The sequence below is a fragment of the Anguilla anguilla genome, chromosome 1 (assembly GCF_013347855.1).
Source record: "Anguilla anguilla isolate fAngAng1 chromosome 1, fAngAng1.pri, whole genome shotgun sequence".
In the NCBI taxonomy this organism is placed as follows: domain Eukaryota; kingdom Metazoa; phylum Chordata; class Actinopteri; order Anguilliformes; family Anguillidae; genus Anguilla; species Anguilla anguilla.
In genome coordinates this window covers 20,274,524-20,293,150 of record NC_049201.1, presented here as the reverse complement: position 1 = coordinate 20,293,150, position 18,627 = coordinate 20,274,524, and the positions used below count along the sequence as shown (strand labels likewise).

The 18,627-nt window shown below is 43.6% G+C and overlaps 1 protein-coding gene across 1 annotated transcript; it reads left to right on the top strand.

Annotated features, from left to right (window-relative positions):
• The first annotated feature begins 3,610 nt into the window (after window positions 1-3,610).
• LOC118234445 (kelch-like protein 28) lies at window positions 3,611-18,442 on the top strand. Its single transcript, XM_035430984.1, has 7 exons — window positions 3,611-3,701; window positions 3,876-3,960; window positions 6,942-7,202; window positions 7,642-8,279; window positions 9,983-10,426; window positions 12,425-12,633; window positions 13,144-18,442. The coding sequence occupies exons 3-7, from the start codon at window positions 6,942-6,944 to the stop codon at window positions 13,305-13,307; spliced, it is 1,716 nt and encodes a 571-aa protein (XP_035286875.1). The 5' UTR covers window positions 3,611-3,701; window positions 3,876-3,960; the 3' UTR covers window positions 13,308-18,442.
• The last annotated feature ends 185 nt before the right edge of the window (window positions 18,443-18,627 follow it).

Here is an 18,627-nt window from a genome sequence, read left to right as displayed (position 1 = left end):
AGGTTTTGTAATTCTATTATTTATAATAAAGCTTCATGGCATGTTTTGACTCATTTGATTAATCAAAGCATAATCTCAATGCCAAAGCATAATCTCCTAATCTCAGTTCATAAGTTTTGTACTAAATAATTGCCTGTTAAGAAACATTTTAATATTAATGTACAGTGAAGCATTCAAACATAAGTACATGCATTGTTTTAACTATGATTGAATAACATGGGTTCAATGTTCAATTTATTTATTTATTGATAAGGGTAGTCATGACATGATAAATGTCAAAAGTCTTGCAATTTGTAAAATTTAAGAAATAGGAAATGATTTTGAAACAGTCTTATTGGCATGAAATATGGGTTAGCATAGAACTGAGATTTGGGAGTGGTCTCAAGGTGTCATAGAATGAATAGTCTACCATTCACAGAAAAAGACACGTGGCTCTTGTCAGTATACTTATAATATTTGGAGGAGGACTTCTGAGTTAATAATTTTTCTCAATGAATACGTCCAGACGAACGTAATTTCTCTTTGACGTTCTGAATTATGGGTGCTGTAGTGTAGCTTTTCCGTTAACAGGAGGCGGTTGGCTTGGTAACAACCGCTCCAGCCACAAGCCGGTCCTAACAATGGGGACAAAGAACCACCTAAATGCTTGCGTTTTAATGGATGCTCCTAAAAAGACTACATGTTTTTAATATTATCCTCTATAAAGTGCTGGCAATCTGGTATTGGCTGTTCTTATACCTATAATTAATTATTTAAAATACAATAAAATGCTGTAGGCTTGCAAAACTTATATGAAAACTTTCTGTGTTTTTCAAAACATAGATTTGGACAACATGTATATTTCCATGACTTTATAAAAATAAGATGACTGTCACGAAAGTGCAATATACTTATCCATAGAATTGAATTGTGGGCCATCCATGCTCAGTGTCCCCACTGTTACAACCTGATTGTATTTATAAGAATACCATTCAAGATTTTTACCTTGTAAATATTATAAAATTACCACATTCATATCTGTGGTGCATTGGAAATCTCTGTCTTTGCACACTGTGGCAGAGCTCAGTTTGTGGGAAAGGTTCAGGGCAATTGGAGGACCACTTCAACTGGTAGGCACACGCACCTGGAGTGCATAACCAATTAGTCCAGGTAATTAAAGTGTGCTTTCTTCTCAGTAGGCAGCTGTGTCTGAGGAAGTCCCAAACCAAGAGAGAGTTGTACTGACTGGCAAGAAGCGGAAAAGCTCAATTAATTTTTTTTACCTGGATCTCGTGAAGATGAAAGGCAAAGACGGAGGCGCTCTCTCTCCATCAAAGGGCTGTGTCGTGACATGTGACATGCACATTTGCCAAATCTGTGCTACTCTGCCTGTATTTCTTCTTCTAAGATGTGCTTGGGATGTTTCTCGGTGTGACACTCTTTTATATGCGGGGAGGGGTGGTTGTTCCTACAGAGCCTGTGGGGTGGGAACAGGTTTCAGCAGACCATTTGTATCTAGCTAACAGCGACAAGGGCAGAAGTAAAGAAGTGGAAGTACAGTGGTACAGTGAAGCAAAACGACAATCTGACAAGGCTTGTTCAAAAACAAGAGTCAGCCTTGGAATTGCTTTTCTTCATGAAAACAGCTATTGAAAAACAGAGGTATAATAAATACAAACTGATAAACAGTATAAAAATTGATAAAAATGATAAAAATGCAGGTGAGTGGGCAGGGTTGAGGACAGAGCGGGAGACTTCTTTGATTATAGACACATGACCACTGCAAGGCTAAAAAAATTTAGCATAGTATGCATTTAAAGGCTTACTGTCTTGGGTTTTACTATATTTTAGTGTGTGTTTTTTGATTGACCCAGACATTGTTTATATGCAATGAAAGATAATTTAGACATTTAGTGCAGCTTCTGACAACCTGCCAGCTTTATATGGCTGGTATAGGGCCTTCGGGGGCTTATGCCACCAGAGGTTGCACGAATGTATATAACCCAATTGTTCTTAAAACATGTCTGTTTAATATCATTTCCAGTTGGATTCCTAGAGTACTCCAGCTGCTTTCGACTCACTTGAAGTGTACTTTCATGTTTTAGACTACAAATGCCTGAATGCTCCATAGCTGGCATTGTAAGGGTCATCAGAAACTTCTGTAAATACCTGAAATATCCTTCACCACACAAAAATACTGTATGGGCCAATCAAAACCATACATTAGGAGTTAAATAATATTTAAAAAACCTGAAGTGAACTACCCCTTTAATGTGCATTGCAGTCCCTGTGTACTGGATTGCAGCCTGGTAGTATTTCACCGCACATTTGTATTATTTCTGTGATGCTATGGAACATCTACCGTCAATTTTGTACTGTTTTGCCTTGAATATTTGTTCATCTTTATTCAAAAATATCCAAATATCAATAATGATTTTCAAATAGGGTGTTCTCTAACTTATTTTTTCATGCACTGACAGTGATCACAATACCTCAAACGAGCAGAGCAACAGGATATAAAAATGTGGATGTATATGTTGATTATTTATTTTTATTTTTTGGTGTGTGTGTGGGGGGGGAGGGGTTACAAAATAAAACAGTACACTATAAAATTGTTGCAGTTTTTTATTTGAAATTCCTTGGTGATAAACGTCTTTCAATATCTGGTCATTTCTATTGTCTTGTGACAGGATATATATATATATATATACAATTATTTGTGGGCTGCAGGGTGGCCCATCCTGTTAAGGCATTGTTGTAGTGCACAAATGGGCTCTGCGTGCCAGTGCTTACTGCGGCTGGCAAGCGTGCAGGGTGACACACAACTGGCACTGACATCGCCCTGGGATGGCAATGTCTCACCGTGCACCAGCGACCACTGTTGATCAACTGGGTTCATTGGGCATCCACAGATTCCTCTGTTGAGCTGTTCATGAATAGTATTCCTCCAGCTTTACTGATTAGTTTCATGCTGTATATAAAATAACCATCAATGATGTTATTAACCTGTTACACAATGCAGTTTTATTAGTACCTGTAACTTCAAATGCTGTGACTATAGAGACACCTGGTGGAAAATTGGTAGAATGCAATGCAAGCCACAAGGTTGACAATTGATGATCTACAGTCACAGATACTCAAATGTAGTCCTCAAGGCCAGTAATACTGCTTTTTTGCCTACATGACTGCAGTGTTGTTCGACTAGCTGGGAATTCAACTCAACAGCTATAAATAAAAAAGAAATTCATTAAATCAGGATGAAAGTGCAACACATGACAATGGTGAACACAGCGGTCCATACCCCTGGTCATGAAGAGCTGCAGGGACTGATATTTATTTATTTATTTATTTATTTATTTATTTATTTATTTATTTCACCTTAAAATCAGAAACTAAGTCAGACCAAATAAACCAGGTGTGTGCCATCTACTGATATAATTGACCAAATGCTTTTTGTGTTGAGAAACAAGGAAAACCAGCGCACCTTGAGGTTCTCCAGGACCAACGACAATTACATGTATCTAAAATTAGTTAAACTATAAAAGCTATAAAGCAAAACGGCATCAAAACCTATAAAAAACTCATTCCGTCAGAGTTTTGACCAATCAAAGCGCTCGTTTTCGGTGGTTCTTTAGCCTCACTTTGGAAGTAGATCGTATGTTGGTGAACCACAACAGCCAAGGCAGCCAAAGAACTGGAAGGAAGGGGACGGAGGAGAAAGCGTAAGAGATGTTGTCTCTGTCTAAATGGTTAAACAACAATGTGTTAACGTTCTGTTTCATGTATGTTGCAATAAAGTAAACGTTTTAATTTTGGAAAAACATTCCACCTTTGTCGCACTCCGCTCCCGGAAGTTACGCAGGCCCAACCTGTTTTTATGTTTGTTTTCTTGACAGGCGCTTGGGGTTCCTGCTGTTGGGTTCATCTCCGCCACTGCAATAAAAATAGATCACGTCGGCACATCAGAAGCGGACAACACAGGTATATTTCTACCGTTATTTTTTCGCTGGATTAAATATTTTATTATTTCCTTTTTAACGTGACAGCACAATTTTATCTGGGTAGCTAACCAGCTAGCGGACGAGATGGTAATGTCTTTTTAAAGCTATCTAACGTTAGCTAGCTACGTGCATTTATTTTTAGCAGCGAAATTGCTCGGGGTTTGTTCTTTAAATAGAAATATCATACACTGTCTGCAATTATAAAATGTATTTTCCCCTCGTTCCGTGGAAGCTCATGCGTATAAGCCACTGCATAAAGACTTAAATCCGTTGATAGACTGGCGATTTTCAGATTTTAAAATGGAATTTCAGATTTATACGTAGCTAGGTTGGCTAGCTAGTTAGCATTGTAGCATAGTGGTTAGCAATGAAACTAGCTAGCCTGTTATTTTCAGCCACAATTTAAAACATTTCAACGGAGCCAGACTGAATCTAATATTTAATATTTTGGCGAGAATAGAGGCTTTGATGCATGGACCACTGTGAGCAAACGCATCTGTTATAGTCTTATCTGGTTGACTAGCAAGCTACCATAAACGTGTCATCATCTATGAAATCTGACCTTATCAAATTGTAACCAGGCTCGCGTGGCATGATTGTGTTCCGAAAGCGTCATGATAGGATGGCGTTCTGGAATTGTAAACGCTGATTACTTTCTGTGATACTGAAATCGACATGAGATATCTTATTAGCTAACGTTTACAGTTTAACATCTTGCAGATCAAGTCGTCTAACCCGTTAACGTTGTACATTTTGTTACTTCTAACCTAAGTTATTATATTCTCAAAGGAGAATAGTAGTATTTGTCTTTATGATTACATTTTTTCCGAGGACAATATTTATATTTTACTGTATAAGGCGATTCTGCGATGTGATCAATTATTTTCCAAAATGCAGTTTTAGACTCCCAAATGGATTAAATCAGTACAATCTATGCAGAGCTTGAAGTTCCAAATTAAAAAGGTGGGCACGGACGGTGGCGGTTGTTCTTCGGAATTAATGAGATAGTCAGTGTAATTAGCTTGTTGTTTTCATGCTTCAGGCAGACCCAAGGATATACGTGTTTCTCTAGGGGTTTGAATGAAACTCCTTTGAGTTTTAAGTCAGGTCCCTTGGCAGTAACCAAGTCATGCAGTATTAGTACATACAGATATTTGTCCTTTTGCCAGTTTTGTCATGTTTTGAGATACGGAATTAGGTGATGTTGGATTTTAGCTCATGGCTATCATAATTTAAGTTATGCTGGGTTTATTTGTTTTTGTTTTCATTGGTTGTCAGCCTCGTGGCCACGTAACTAGAAGCTGTAATGCTGCCACACCACCTTTGACCCGCATTAGCCACTAAAGCTCTTTCAAATTCTATTCCACTAATTTAATTTCCTGGTTTGGTTGAGCTCATTTAGCTTCAGGAAGTAGCTGACAAGGTCTAATCTCAGACTGAAGTACCAAAACAAAAACAAACAAAAAAGATTTTGAATCAAAATGTGACTATACAGTGACTGCCTTGTGTGTGGCCCTGTGTTCTTGTTGGATAATTGCTCACTCTGTTGTGTTTGGGCTGTACAGTTTAAATTGTATGACACATTCTTTGTATGCATATGCAAATTATTATTAATTTGCTATGGCTGTTATATTGCTATTGCTATTAAATATATAACTATGATTTCTGACTGGACCGGAACAGCGAGGCCAGCCCTGCAAACACGAGTGTCTGTGACTGAGTGACTGAGTGATGAAGTTACGCCATTGGTCGGCCAGTCCAGCCATATACTAGTGACCTGGTCTTGTTTGGGATTGTTCAATTCCGAAAGAAAGCTGTGTGATTTACATACAGTGATGCTAACTGTTGATGTCCCACTCACACAGGCACACTTAAGTCATGCTCGAATTTTAGAAAACAACCTATTTACAATGAAAATACTAACAAAGTCCAGAGTACTACCATAGAAATCCAGTGCAAGATTATTATAATTTTATTACATTTTTCTTTGGGGGGGGGGGGGGGGTGAGGGGCTGTGAACATGTATCATATAGTGAACTACCTCAACAAAGTGCAAATGAATAACAAGTCACATGCGGAGGGATTGAACATGTTGATTCATGTGGGCAAATTAACAATAATGAATGTGCATTAATAAAATGCACAAATAAATAAAACATTTTATCATCGAGGAGAAATGGGACATGACCCTAATACATGTCACTGTGTGCTTTTTTCCATCATTAGGAGTCAATAGTATTAATACTGGGAACAAAAAAAGTGCACATGTTATGATGAGGTGCTGGTTCGGCATGATGCATATCACACATGAAGGCCAGCATTAGACGGTATTTCTTGAACCGCACACTCAAAAAAAGAAGAAAAACGAGATTGTATGACATGAAAGACTTGTGTTTTTTAATTGCGAGTTAGGATGCGAAGGACGCATTTTGCTGTCGCTTCATCAGGTTTGCTGCTTCTGATCTGATGTCTTTAATGTCATGAAGTCTTGTTTTTCTTTTTTGACTATTAATACTGACTTGCCATCTTTCAACTTCAGTATATTTGTATTTCCAAATAGATCTTTTACGGATAACAACTTATTGGCCCTCAGGATTGTTTGCTGGCTTAGGTTCTTCAGTGTGGACCTTTTTTCAATTAGATGTTTGCTGAACCAGCATTTACGAAATGTCTTCAATCAATATTGCTGCTTAAGAGAAAAAAAAAACAGAAATCTGAAATGCAGCCTGTGATTATTAATCATTGTTATTTGATAGCCATGGGCTTTGAGTGCTTGAGCAGAGTTTATGCATGCTTGCAGGCAGCATTACACAATATGTGGTGAGCGTGACTCTTACTGAGGTTGGAGTTGCAAAGGCTGGGTGAGAATGATCATGGAAGAGCCCGCACACATCTGGACAATGCTGATGAAAATGTGTGTATGTGTGTGTGTGTCTGTGTGTGTTTCCTTTGTGTAATCAGATGGACCAGCAGGCCCAGCCTTACATGCTTGCCAGTCTGACGCGGCCGCATTCCGAGCAGCTGCTGCAGGGCCTGCAGCTGCTCAGGCAGGACCATGAGCTGTGCGACATCGTGCTGCGCGTGGGCGATGCCAAGATCCACGCCCACAAGGTGGTGCTGGCCAGCATCAGCCCGTACTTCAAGGCCATGTTCACGGGCAACCTGTCGGAAAAGGAGAATTCGGAGGTGGAGTTCCAGTGCATCGACGAGGCCGCCTTGCAGGTATGGCATGAGAACCACAGAGGAGCACTTGTTGTGGGTAAAATTGCCCTTGGTTTGGCTGAGGCTAAATTTACCGGTTTCTCAGGAGTGTATCTTTGAGCCATTGGCTCTGACGGAAGTTAAATTTTAATACCATGTAGGGGTTATGCTTGTGCAGTCCAACATCCATTAATTTTTTTTGTTCAATCTGAAAGTAGTGAAAGAAATATCCCAAGCTTAAGGCTAACGACCTATGCCTTGTTTGTTCATCCCACTCACTGGTCAGCTTGGTTCATGTTTTTGTGCTGCCACTGTTACAGGGTTGGACAGATGACATGCAGTCAATCAGCTGGCAAATGTTATGTTCCTAAAAGTGTAAATTGCGCTGAAAGTTGAGGAGGAAGCTCCTCGAGTTGTTCGGTGGGAGGCCTGGACTCATTCCGTCTCTGTGCTTTCGCAGGCCATCGTGGAGTATGCCTACACGGGCACGGTTTTCATCTCCCAGGACACGGTGGAGTCGCTGCTGCCGGCCGCCAACCTGCTCCAGGTCAAGCTGGTGCTGAAGGAGTGCTGTGCCTTCCTGGAGAGCCAGCTGGACGCCGGCAACTGCATCGGGATCTCGCGCTTCGCCGAGACGTACGGCTGCCACGACCTCTGCCTGGCCGCCACCAAGTTCATCTGCCAGAACTTCGAGGAGGTGTGCCAGACCGAGGAGTTCTTCGAGCTCACCCGGGCTGAGCTGGACGAGATCGTCTCCAACGACTGCCTGAAGGTGGTGACCGAGGAGACGGTCTTCTACGCCCTGGAGTCCTGGATCAAGTACGACGTGACCGAGCGCCAGCAGCACCTGGCCCAGCTGCTGCACTGCGTGCGGTTGCCGCTGCTCAGCGTCAAGTTCCTCACCCGCCTCTATGAGGCCAACCACCTGATCAGAGACGACCACGCCTGCAAGCACCTGCTCAACGAGGCCCTCAAGTACCACTTCATGCCTGAGCACCGGCTCTCCTACCAGACGGTGCTGTCCACCCGGCCCCGCTGCGCTCCCAAGGTGCTCCTCGCTGTGGGGGGCAAGGCCGGTCTCTTCGCCACCCTGGAGAGGTAATTGGTTTCCTACCCTTGCGATTTAAGCTATGTGGAGGTTAGTATGCAACATTTCAATATGGAGCTTTGCGTTTCCACCAGAACATGTAAGCCGTGGGGTAAGAGCTGTGTTTAGCCAGCTCAGTTGTAAGCTCTTGTTTCTTGAAGCACTAATACTATAGCCAGTTTTTTCAGAGGCTGTCCTTTGTGGCAAGTTTCAGTAAAACTAACTGGCAGAACTCCACTGTTAAACAAAACAAAATCCACTTTTTATGGGCCGGTCTCTTCGCCACCCTTGAGAGGTAATTTTTGTTTCCTACCCTTGTTAGTATGAAACATTTCAATCTGGAGTTGTGAGTTTCCACCAGAGCATGTAAGCCACGGGGTAAGAGCTGTGTTTAGCCAGAGACGCTTGGGACAGCTTACATCTCCTAAGAGGCGTGATGTTACAGGTTCTGTCTGGAGCTTTTCAACTGGCATGCGACTTGAGACAGGATGGAAGAGGAATTTTATAACACCTGATGCGCCTGAAGTGGGACACAAACCTTTAGTCCTCATTGTTCTTGAGCTTTGGGGAGACCACTTCCTGCTAGACAGCAGACAAGTTCTTGTGATGCCCTGCACACTGAGCACTTCTCTCCAGCACTGATCTGTGATCTATGCCCAGTAAGTGTGAGTACTTCAGAGATGAGCCCTGCTGAGGGCAGTAAGAAGAAAAGGCAACTTTTTTGAAATGCAGCTTTTCGATTTGTCCAGCGGCCAGCCAAAAACTAGAGGCAGTCTGTATGCCCACAAGCGCACACAATGTTCAGCCATCTTTTGCATCTTTTTTTAGCATTTAACATAAGGAATCATCCTGTTTTCTAAAATATAGCATGCATTTCTGTCTTTTTGTAAGGAATGAAAGAATGCTTTAGAATTTTTTTCAGCACAGTTGTAAGCTTTTATTATGCTTCTCGAAGCACTAATACTATAGCCAGTTTTTGTAGAGGGCGTCTTTTGTGGAAAGTTTCAGTAAAACTAACTGGCAGAAACTCCACTGTTAAACAAAACAAAATGCACTTTTATAGGACAATAAAAACTGATTTGTATGCGCAGAAGTTACCCAGCTGGTGGCTTTTTTGAATGCGCTAGCTGGAGTTCTTTGCAATGTGCATAGCCCTCAGTTGCTTTAAAATTGCTGAGTTTGTATTACCGAGCTCCTGAAGGAGTTCTGAAGCTTGGCATTGAAGACATTTGCCTCGTAATTTGCATTTTAAGATGGAATAGCAGGTTATATGACTTTCTATTCAAATGGCGACTTCAGTGAACTCAAAATTCAAATTTACAAAACTTGGCAAAATTTCTACCAACATTAACAGTTCCTCTAAGGACTTGGAAATGCCATATTAGAAACTTCCAATTACTTCCCTTTTCAGCTGGAGGATAAAGCTTAGGCTGCTTGCTTCATAGTCTGTTTGCCATTTAGAGACAGAACTTTGGCAGCTCTGATGAAATTCATGGCGCTGCATTCCCTGGTGCCATGAAGTAAGAGAAAAAGCGTTTGAAAGTTTTTTTCCGATGGGTCTTCTCATGCTCAGCATTTCAGATGCTACATTCAAAGCCTTCGTATGTGCGCCTTGTAAGTAACTGTGCTTGTCAACCAGAAATGAATCCAGAAACTAGACAAGCCGTTCACTTATTGATTAGTCTCTGTCTCTGCCCCCCTCCCCCCCCCGCAGTATGGAGATGTATTTCCCTCAGACGGACTCGTGGATCGGGCTGGCGCCCCTGAGCGTGCCTCGCTACGAGTTCGGCGTGGCCGTGCTGGACCAGAAGGTGTACGTGGTGGGCGGCATCGCCACGCACATGCGCCAGGGCATCAGCTACCGGCGCCACGAGAGCACGGTGGAGAGCTGGGACCCGGACAGCAACACCTGGTCCACGGTGGAGCGCATGGCCGAGTGCCGCAGCACGCTGGGCGTGGTGGTGCTGGCGGGCGAGCTCTACGCCCTGGGCGGCTACGACGGCCAGTACTACCTGCAGTCGGTGGAGAAGTTCGTGCCCAAGGTCAAAGAGTGGCAGCCGGTGGCGCCCATGACCAAGTCGCGCAGCTGCTTCGCCACCGCCGTCCTGGACGGCATGATCTACGCCATCGGGGGCTACGGCCCCGCCCACATGAACAGGTGAGGCGGGGAAGAAAGGGGAGGGGCCAGGTTCAGAAGTATGGTCCCTGTTAGAGACGCATTTGTGTGCGTACACATTTTATGCATCTACATAACCGATGTTTGTCTCTGTGTGTCTGTTGTTAGTGGTGTCTTTAAGGTGTGTGCTGTATCATTTGTTTATCTTTTTTTCCTATGATGCTCTTTGGGTGCGTCTGTGTCTACAAGCCTGTTTTTGGAGTACAACTGTCCATGTGATGTCATTGTGTGAGAACTTGCGTCCTCAGCAACTCCGCTGGTACTGTGTGGATGGCTTGGGTGTAGGTGTCCATCTGTCCCTCGCGCTCGGCCCCTGCTGTCACATGACACAGATCAAACGGTCCAGCCTGGGTCTTGGCGTGGCCTTTTCCAGCCTTCAGAACCCTTTCTCCCAGCAGGCGGGAGTGACGCATCAAACCGGCCGCGTCGATGCGCGCCTTTAACTTTCCCGTTTGTTCTCGCGCCTGAAGGACCTTACGTCGGGACGCGCTCTTATTTTTATTGTGCCTGCGAGAGATCTGAAGCCGAGGGGGTCCTCGGGGCTCCTCCGGCGATCCGGTCCCTCGCTCTCTGTTCAAAGCCGTCCGCTACGCGGCCTGCTCCCGCCGGCGTTGGGGCTTCCGCGCCGGCGCCGCGAATCACCGATCCGCTCCGGCGTGTCTAACCGTCGCCCGGCGTGCGCTTTCGTTCGCACCGTTTCTGTCGTCCGCCTGTACTCCCCCCCCCTCCCCCGTGGGAGCCCTGTTGTTGTTCCAGCCGGTCTCCTAGGCTCCCTGAGTCCTCCAGGAGAGTGTGCATTTGGACAGGGAACCTGTGGAGAGTTTATATTTGTGCTCCGCGGGTCCTCGGAGAGCGCGGGGCCTGGAGACAGACGTGTTTACCGCTGTGTTGATTGCACTCGCCGTTCTGCTCCCGAGTCTTTGCTTAAGCTTGTTGTGAACGTCCGTGGGGTAGCGAGGCGGTGCGATTAGCCTGAGGTAGATCGATGTTAGAGGTGCAGCAATAACCCATGCAAGGCTGCTACTGCTCCTATGTGTGACTAACTACTGCTTCATAAAAGAGTGTTAATGGTGTTTTAGTGTGCAAAATATTATTACAACCATAACAAGTTGTAGTAATATGTAACAAGAATTGCTCCTACTGATTTATTTATTCCAAAACTGATCAGGAGTCTTAATTATGTAATTGTATGCAAATTTGTAATATCTTTTTCCTTTGTGAAATCCCAGTTTTGGTGTTACTTTTGCATATTTTAAGTGCATATTAAGAGTTTTGTATGTTGATGTAATTATGTGAATACTTTGTTAATTATGATCATTTATGACCCTGCAACATGTTCCTTAATTATTACAGCAGCTTTTGAATGCATTCTGGAGCAGTGAACCAAACAGTGAGGCATTACAAGCCATTATTGAGTAATTTTACTTGATTCATATACCTAACTCTAATGCGTATAGTAACAAAAGTCCCTCTTGCTGAAGTTCACCAAAAATGTTTTTAAATGTTCAAACCTCATTATAACGTCTGTCTGTTTTGGGCAGTTGCCTTTCTTGTAAATCTTGGGAAGTTAAACTTTAATAAAAATGTAATTAAATTAAATTAATTAAAAATGTAATTAAAAAAAAAAAAAAATCTGGGTGACTGAACAATTAGAAATGAAAAAAAATATTGATTTATTTTTTCTTTGATCACCGCATAACTATTTTAATATACCATCAGGAGTTCCCAGGAAGAACTAAGTAGTCTGGAACAAAGTAATATTTGCTAATATGTGCCTAGTATGCACCCATTAGAGTTCCACAAGGCATGGGGGGTTTGTAAATTATTCCTGTTCTAAATATTCAGATCAGTCAGTTATTTACAGCACAAGATGGTTTGACCTGTGTGGTTTAAACCTTGACTTGCCCATCACTATGCACCAGACATCTGCACGGGCTGAGCCTTTGCCTCTTGATGACTCTCTTTTCCCCTACCTCACAGTGTGGAGAGGTACGACCCCAGCAAAGACTCTTGGGAAATGGTGGCTCCAATGGCAGACAAGAGGATAAACTTTGGGGTTGGGGTCATGTTGGGCTTCATATTTGTGGTTGGTGGACACAACGGGGTCTCGCACCTGTCCAGCATTGAGAGGTATGACCCGCACCAGAATCAGTGGACGGCGTGTCGACCAATGAATGAGCCCCGGACAGGTGAGTGCTGCACACGTCACTACACCATTTTGAATACACAACTGTACGTAGCAGATTTCACAGTCTTTCAGATGAGATGGTAGCGTCTATGTAAGTGGACTCGTAATTCAGATTTTGAGAGGGGAAATTTCTAGCACGGCCTTTCTGGTCCAACAATGTTCTCATCTTTTTAATCATGATTGCTAAACTGCAAGCTGGCACCGCATAATGAATACTGAATATCTGATAATGTTCAACAAAGTGTCCAAAGTGAACGTAACATAGCCAGGCAAGCGTGTTCTGAGTCAGGATGAGAATGAATGGCTGTTTTCGTTTTTGTATAAATTTATAATAGAGCTAGTTACCAAGTTTTTGAGGTTTAGTATGCTAGTCTCAATATCCAAAACACTTGATGGAACTTGCAGTGATAGAACTTTCCTGCTATCAAGGGTGTTTGCCTGACGAATGTTAACTCAAACCTAGCCACTCGACCGAGGCTAAGCATACCGTGTTGCTTTCTTGTTGCCGCAGGGGTGGGTTCTGCCATTGTGGACAACTACCTCTATGTGGTCGGGGGTCACTCGGGGTCGTCCTACCTTAACACCGTCCAGAGGTACGACCCCATCACGGACAGCTGGCTGGACTCCAGCGGCATGAAGTGCTGCCGCTGTAACTTTGGCCTGACCGCCCTTTGACCACCGGCGAGGCTGGCTGAGAACTGCACAAGGGAAGGCAGGGACTTTCATTTCCTTTTCGTTGTTTTCCCTTTTTGCGCTCCGAGGGGCCGAAGAGGGAAGCGGGCCGGCGTGGCAACGGAAGAGGAATGCGCCTCGTTCGAAAGGGGGCCCCTTTTTTTCTCTCGACGCGGGGACCATGGAGACGGCCGGGCGAGGTGGTGTTAAAGGGGGCGGGGGTGCAAAAGGAGGCGAGCATGTCCTCACCGCCGCTGGATCGTGAGGAGTATTTTGATTGGCTGAGCCATTTGATAGAGAATCGTGGGTAGAGCTCTGTTTATTATTTATAGACGTGTGTGTAGCTACGTGAGCACGCATACAGTCTTTAGCATTATCGTTTGGGCTGGAACAGGGGCAGTGCCCTGGCAGGACGCCAGGTGAAGCGCACAGCTGAGGGGGAATCGGCCACTGTCTGCCCGCCCACTGAATTCTTTTTGTGTCACAATGACATTTTTGTTTATTTGTTTTTCTATTAATCACACTCCCAATTTTTATTCTTTTTTTTTTTTTTTTTAAAGTTTCCCTGCTGCGAGCAGAAGTGTGTTCCTGGCTTTTTGGTTGACCCTAAGTGTGTGTGTGTGCGTGCGTGTGTGTGTGAGTGTGACATGCTCAGGCAAGGTCAGTGGGATACACTGAATAGGAGACATCTGCATCAGTGAACCAGTGCTTCACAAAAAAATCTTTATATTCACTTAAAAAGGGCTGCCTTTTTCTCTCTTGTAAATAGAATCAATATATATATATATATAGAAATATATCCTCTAGTGCATTGCCTGTAAATGTTTTCTGCACTGGGTCATGCAAGGGGACGTGTGTGTATTTGTGTGTGCGTCTGTGTGTGTGCCTCTGTCCATCTTTAGTAAATACCGTAGGTTATGAGAGACAGAAAAAATACGCCCAGTTGTACTCTCCAGGGAGTGCCAAGCCACCAGGCTCACATGGGCCAAGCAATTTCAAATGGCAAGTAGCCCCCCCCCCCCCCCCCGCCCACTCTAGGTGGCCTGTGACTTCATGTCTTAACCACTGACTGATCAGTGACCTTAAATCAGTTGCATTGTAAGAAGCTTCTACTCGGTTTCCCGCTGGTAGGCCACACCCAGTCCCCTAAGTTGCTGTAGTTTCACAGGTCTTGAATAGTGATAATGATGTTCTTGCCACAGAGTCACTGTGGAAGGGGGTTTTGTATGTAATACTCTTATCTGGTGCTATCTTAGGATTCAGGATTAAGCTGTCAATGATGTCTCTATGGCGTGACGCCTCATTCTGCATGATTAACTTTTCGTTTGTCTTGGGTCTTATTCCTGTTTTCTTTCTATGTGTGTGTGTGTGTTTGTGTATCTGTGTATTTCAGAAGCTCTAAGTTGACAAGCTGACCCCACGCAATAAAGCACTATACTTAGCAGCAAGGCAGCCTAACTGATTGAGACCCACGAAGCTGCAAAATTTCATAGTTATCCACCGAGTACCTTGAACTCCATGGTCATTTGGATCAGCAGGGTTCAATTCAGATTTAGTACACACGCTGACTGGACGGCTGCCCCATCTCTGGTACGTCAGGACGACGTCCTTCCTCTGTGCAGCGGCCAGTGGATGCTAGCGGACAGGCCAGTGTGGACTTCTCTCTTAGCTTCTTCCTGGTCGCTCACTACGTGCATCACTCATCAGACCAGTATGGACCCTGCTTTGAAAAACCAGACCCGTTCTCACGAGTCTGGATTAGGAGCTTCAGCATGCGAGTCTGCGTGCCCCGCCCCCTCCTCCTCCTCCTCCTCCTCTCCCCCCCCAGCTTTGCCACATTGTTGCCAAGGCATTCGCCGATCGCAGAGGGGTACCCAGGGTTGAGTCCCGACTGGGGGGGGGGGGGGCACCGGCAGCCACCCGCACGCCTCTTGTGAGAAGTGCCAAATACATCACACTTTTGCGAGTCGAGTGCTAATTCTCCCACCCTTCGCTTCTGGCACGAGGGCGAGGCTCCAGTTGCTTCAGCAGAGCCGCAAATAGGTTCCCTCCAGAGTCCTCCCAGAACTATTATTTCGTATACGTTTGTGGTTCCTCTGTAGAAGGCTGAGGGTGGTCTTATCGCAAGGTGAAGGTCTTGCGGCGGTATAATTCGTATGTTCTTCACAGACGTGCGGAGGTGGCCAACCCTGGTCCTGGAGAGCCGCGGGGTCTGTTAGTTTCCCTTGTTTCTGAGCACCTGGTTGATCGACGGACTCGTCAAGCAGCTGCTCAGTTAGCTCACCTGCTACATTAAGGGTACGGAGGAAAGCGCAGAAAGTCCCAATTGTACCTCCGTATGGGGGGAGACACACAGAGGAATTTGTTCGCATAAACCGCTAGGTGGGGTGCATTAAAAACCCCCCCCCCCCCCCCCAAAAAAAAAAGTAAGGGGGGCTGTCACAGTACCAACAGCAATGAGGAACAGCTGGGGAGCAACTTCTATTTATACAGACCGCAAAAGGCCATGTAAACATTTTAGAAAGAGTTCTGCATTGTACATAGGTGTCTGCACGTCCGGGATCTTATCACAGCTCAACATTGCACTTACCATCCAAGCGAATACTTAGTGTATTCTGTACATACTCTTGAATTGGGGTCAATAGCATTTAGACAATGCAATAAGCCTTTATCTGTAGATGAATTAGTTTGGGGTTTGACTTGATTTCTCTCTAAGCCAAGGTGTTTCTGTCAGTCGTATGACAAATTTGTGTGTGGCATGTCTGTGTGTATGTTCATATAATGTTAGTATTTGTAGGATAATCTATTGAATGAGAGCTCTTTTTTTAGATACGAATACCATCATCTCATCTGTTTAAAAGTAATTGGAGTTTGCCTTTAGAAACAATCAGCGCTGTCTCTTTATAAAGCAGTGGAATTCAGCAGTTGGAAACTTGGGCCCAGTCAGTGTATATACCTTTATCATGCAGACAGACCAAAGTTATCTAATATGTTTAGTGCAGTCACCTTCATTTGGCACACCTGTACATTTTCCCTGGACGTGCTTCCTAATGATATCAAGTGAATAACAATCCAATAATTAAATCTAGTTGAGTAACCACAAGGTTATTTTCCCTCCTACATTCTCCTGTTTGTTATGAGCCCTTTCAACAAGTAGCCCAAAGGCTCCATGTGACGCATCTGATCAACGATGAGCATTCATTTCGTGTATTTTTTTTCATGCCATGCTCTGCAGACGGATGGGGGAGTGGGTGTCCACTTTTTATTGGGACAGGTATTTATTATTTTGAAACTTACTGTACCTACAGTAGGTTGTGCAAAGTGTCAGTCAAAGGATTGAACAGTGTCACTTGACCTTTAAGGGAAAAGCCTGGAAGCATGACCGTCAGTAACAAATGGGCTGCCGTTAAGGCGGATGTACTTTGCTGTGATTTTGCAATCCTGAGGCTAGGTCATGGAAGAACTTCAGAAGTAAGAGTTCACACACCACTGCAAGCATGCTGAGCACAGCCATGTTTGACTTTGTCTTTTTTGAAGAAGCACCACTCTCCCACAACAGCAAGGTCTGGCTCCAGTCCATGTCTCACGACTGCAAAACCACTGTTCTTAAGATGAGGAGGGCCAAAGTTATGCCTTTGGACTACGAAAATGCACTTCTTAGTCAGTCAAATTTTTTTGTTTTACACCCTTTATCTAATGATTCTAATCCTTTCTTCCCCTTAAGTATACTAAGCTAGTCCAAGAGTTCGTAATGGTAGGAAGCAGTAAACTAACTTCTGCTGTCTGACAAAGCAGTTTATCTAGCCTGCTGTCACTGTGACAGTCTCGTTAGACTAATGCTTCAGGAATCCTTAAATTTTCACCACATTTCACTTCTACCTACAAACCTTTTTTTTGTCATTTAAAATGTGGAGGGATTCATAGTTATTGTTGTATGTACACTGTACTTGTAACTAGTGGATTATATGTAAACTCCCATTTTTAAGCTGAACTCTGGTTTTCAGTGAACTCTGAAACCAATTTTGAGAATGAACCATTTCAGTTTATTCAAGGAGCCAATTTTCTGCAACCTGATGCTAGCTTTAAGAAACTAAAAGCATGCTTGACCAGTCTGGATATTTTAACTGGCCAGACCCGACTCTGAAAACAGGGTTTTTGGAGGGAAAATGTAATGTGAAGTCCATTTGTCTAGTAACAGTTTGATGGTAAAAATGACTGCGGCCCTCCAGTTAACTTGGTAGACATGACTATTTGTGTAGAAATTACCTGCATTTTATTTTCCCATTGTCCCTGATCAAGTATAGCTTTGGACTTGTGGTCTAATATAAGCAAAAATATTTACTGAAAGGAAGATTGTGCCACTGTGGAAAGTGTTGAAATGGTGAACTGTCACTTTTGCGGATTCATTCAGAACAAAGCTGTTGTACTAACAACCAAACATGGCCAAAAGAAACCTCATGTAGTAGTGGCCATTCATGAATCCATAATTTACAGCTTTTCACATTCCTTACAAGTAGGGGGTTACTGAACTTGTAGGGACAGTGATTATGCCAGTTATTGGGAAATGTGTAGTTTGTTTTTCACTGCTTTTGAGGAGGATATTTATATTTATGGCCATATGTGGAAACTGAAAAAAAACGTGAACTGCAAAAATGGTAGACGGTATGCTACTCTGTAACTCCATGTACAGATGTATTGTGTATATATAATTTTATTGTTATATAATGTCATCCCTGTTTTGCCATCGTTTTCACCGAAGTGCTCATTTTTACTGAAGAATAGGAATGAAAGACAAATATCAGGTCTGGGAAGGACTGTTTACATTAGGTTTGTAACGCTATTCTAACGTTTGGGAAAAATAACCTTTGAAACTGATGTCACCGTTGGCCAAATTACCACCCACATCATCTTGCAATTCCAGGTGTCCCCCGAATTGCAAGTGAGGTGATGATCCTGAATTTTATACTTGGTGGATTAGTCCTGGAAGTAACAGATAGCTTATATGTAGAAGCAGTACACCTCCCCTCCCCAATGTTTTATCAAGCTTTGACTGAACATGCACCCTAGCCAGTTTTTATTTATATGTGGTTCGATTGTACCCAGTTCAAAAAACTAAATAAATGCCTGCCTTAAAAGGGTCACGTGTTTCTTACCCTCACCTCCCCCTTTTCGTAATAAAGGGTACATTGAAGTCTCAACGGTTCGTTGAAAGGAGAAAGGTAAGTGGCTCATTCAAGATGAACCAGTACACACTGCCGTAATGAACTGATCTTGACAGTTACACAGCTTGTATGACCAGGAGGTGCTGAACAATGTACTTGGA

Bases quoted from the DNA above. Each gene is read 5' to 3' on its own strand.
- LOC118234445 (XM_035430984.1), top strand. From the start codon at position 6,942: ATGGACCAGCAGGCCCAGCCTTACATGCTTGCCAGTCTGACGCGGCCG. The intron at 10,427-12,424 runs GTGAGGCGGGGA...CCTACCTCACAG, and splicing joins GGCCCCGCCCACATGAACAG to TGTGGAGAGGTACGACCCCA. The intron at 12,634-13,143 runs GTGAGTGCTGCA...TTGTTGCCGCAG, and splicing joins AATGAATGAGCCCCGGACAG to GGGTGGGTTCTGCCATTGTG.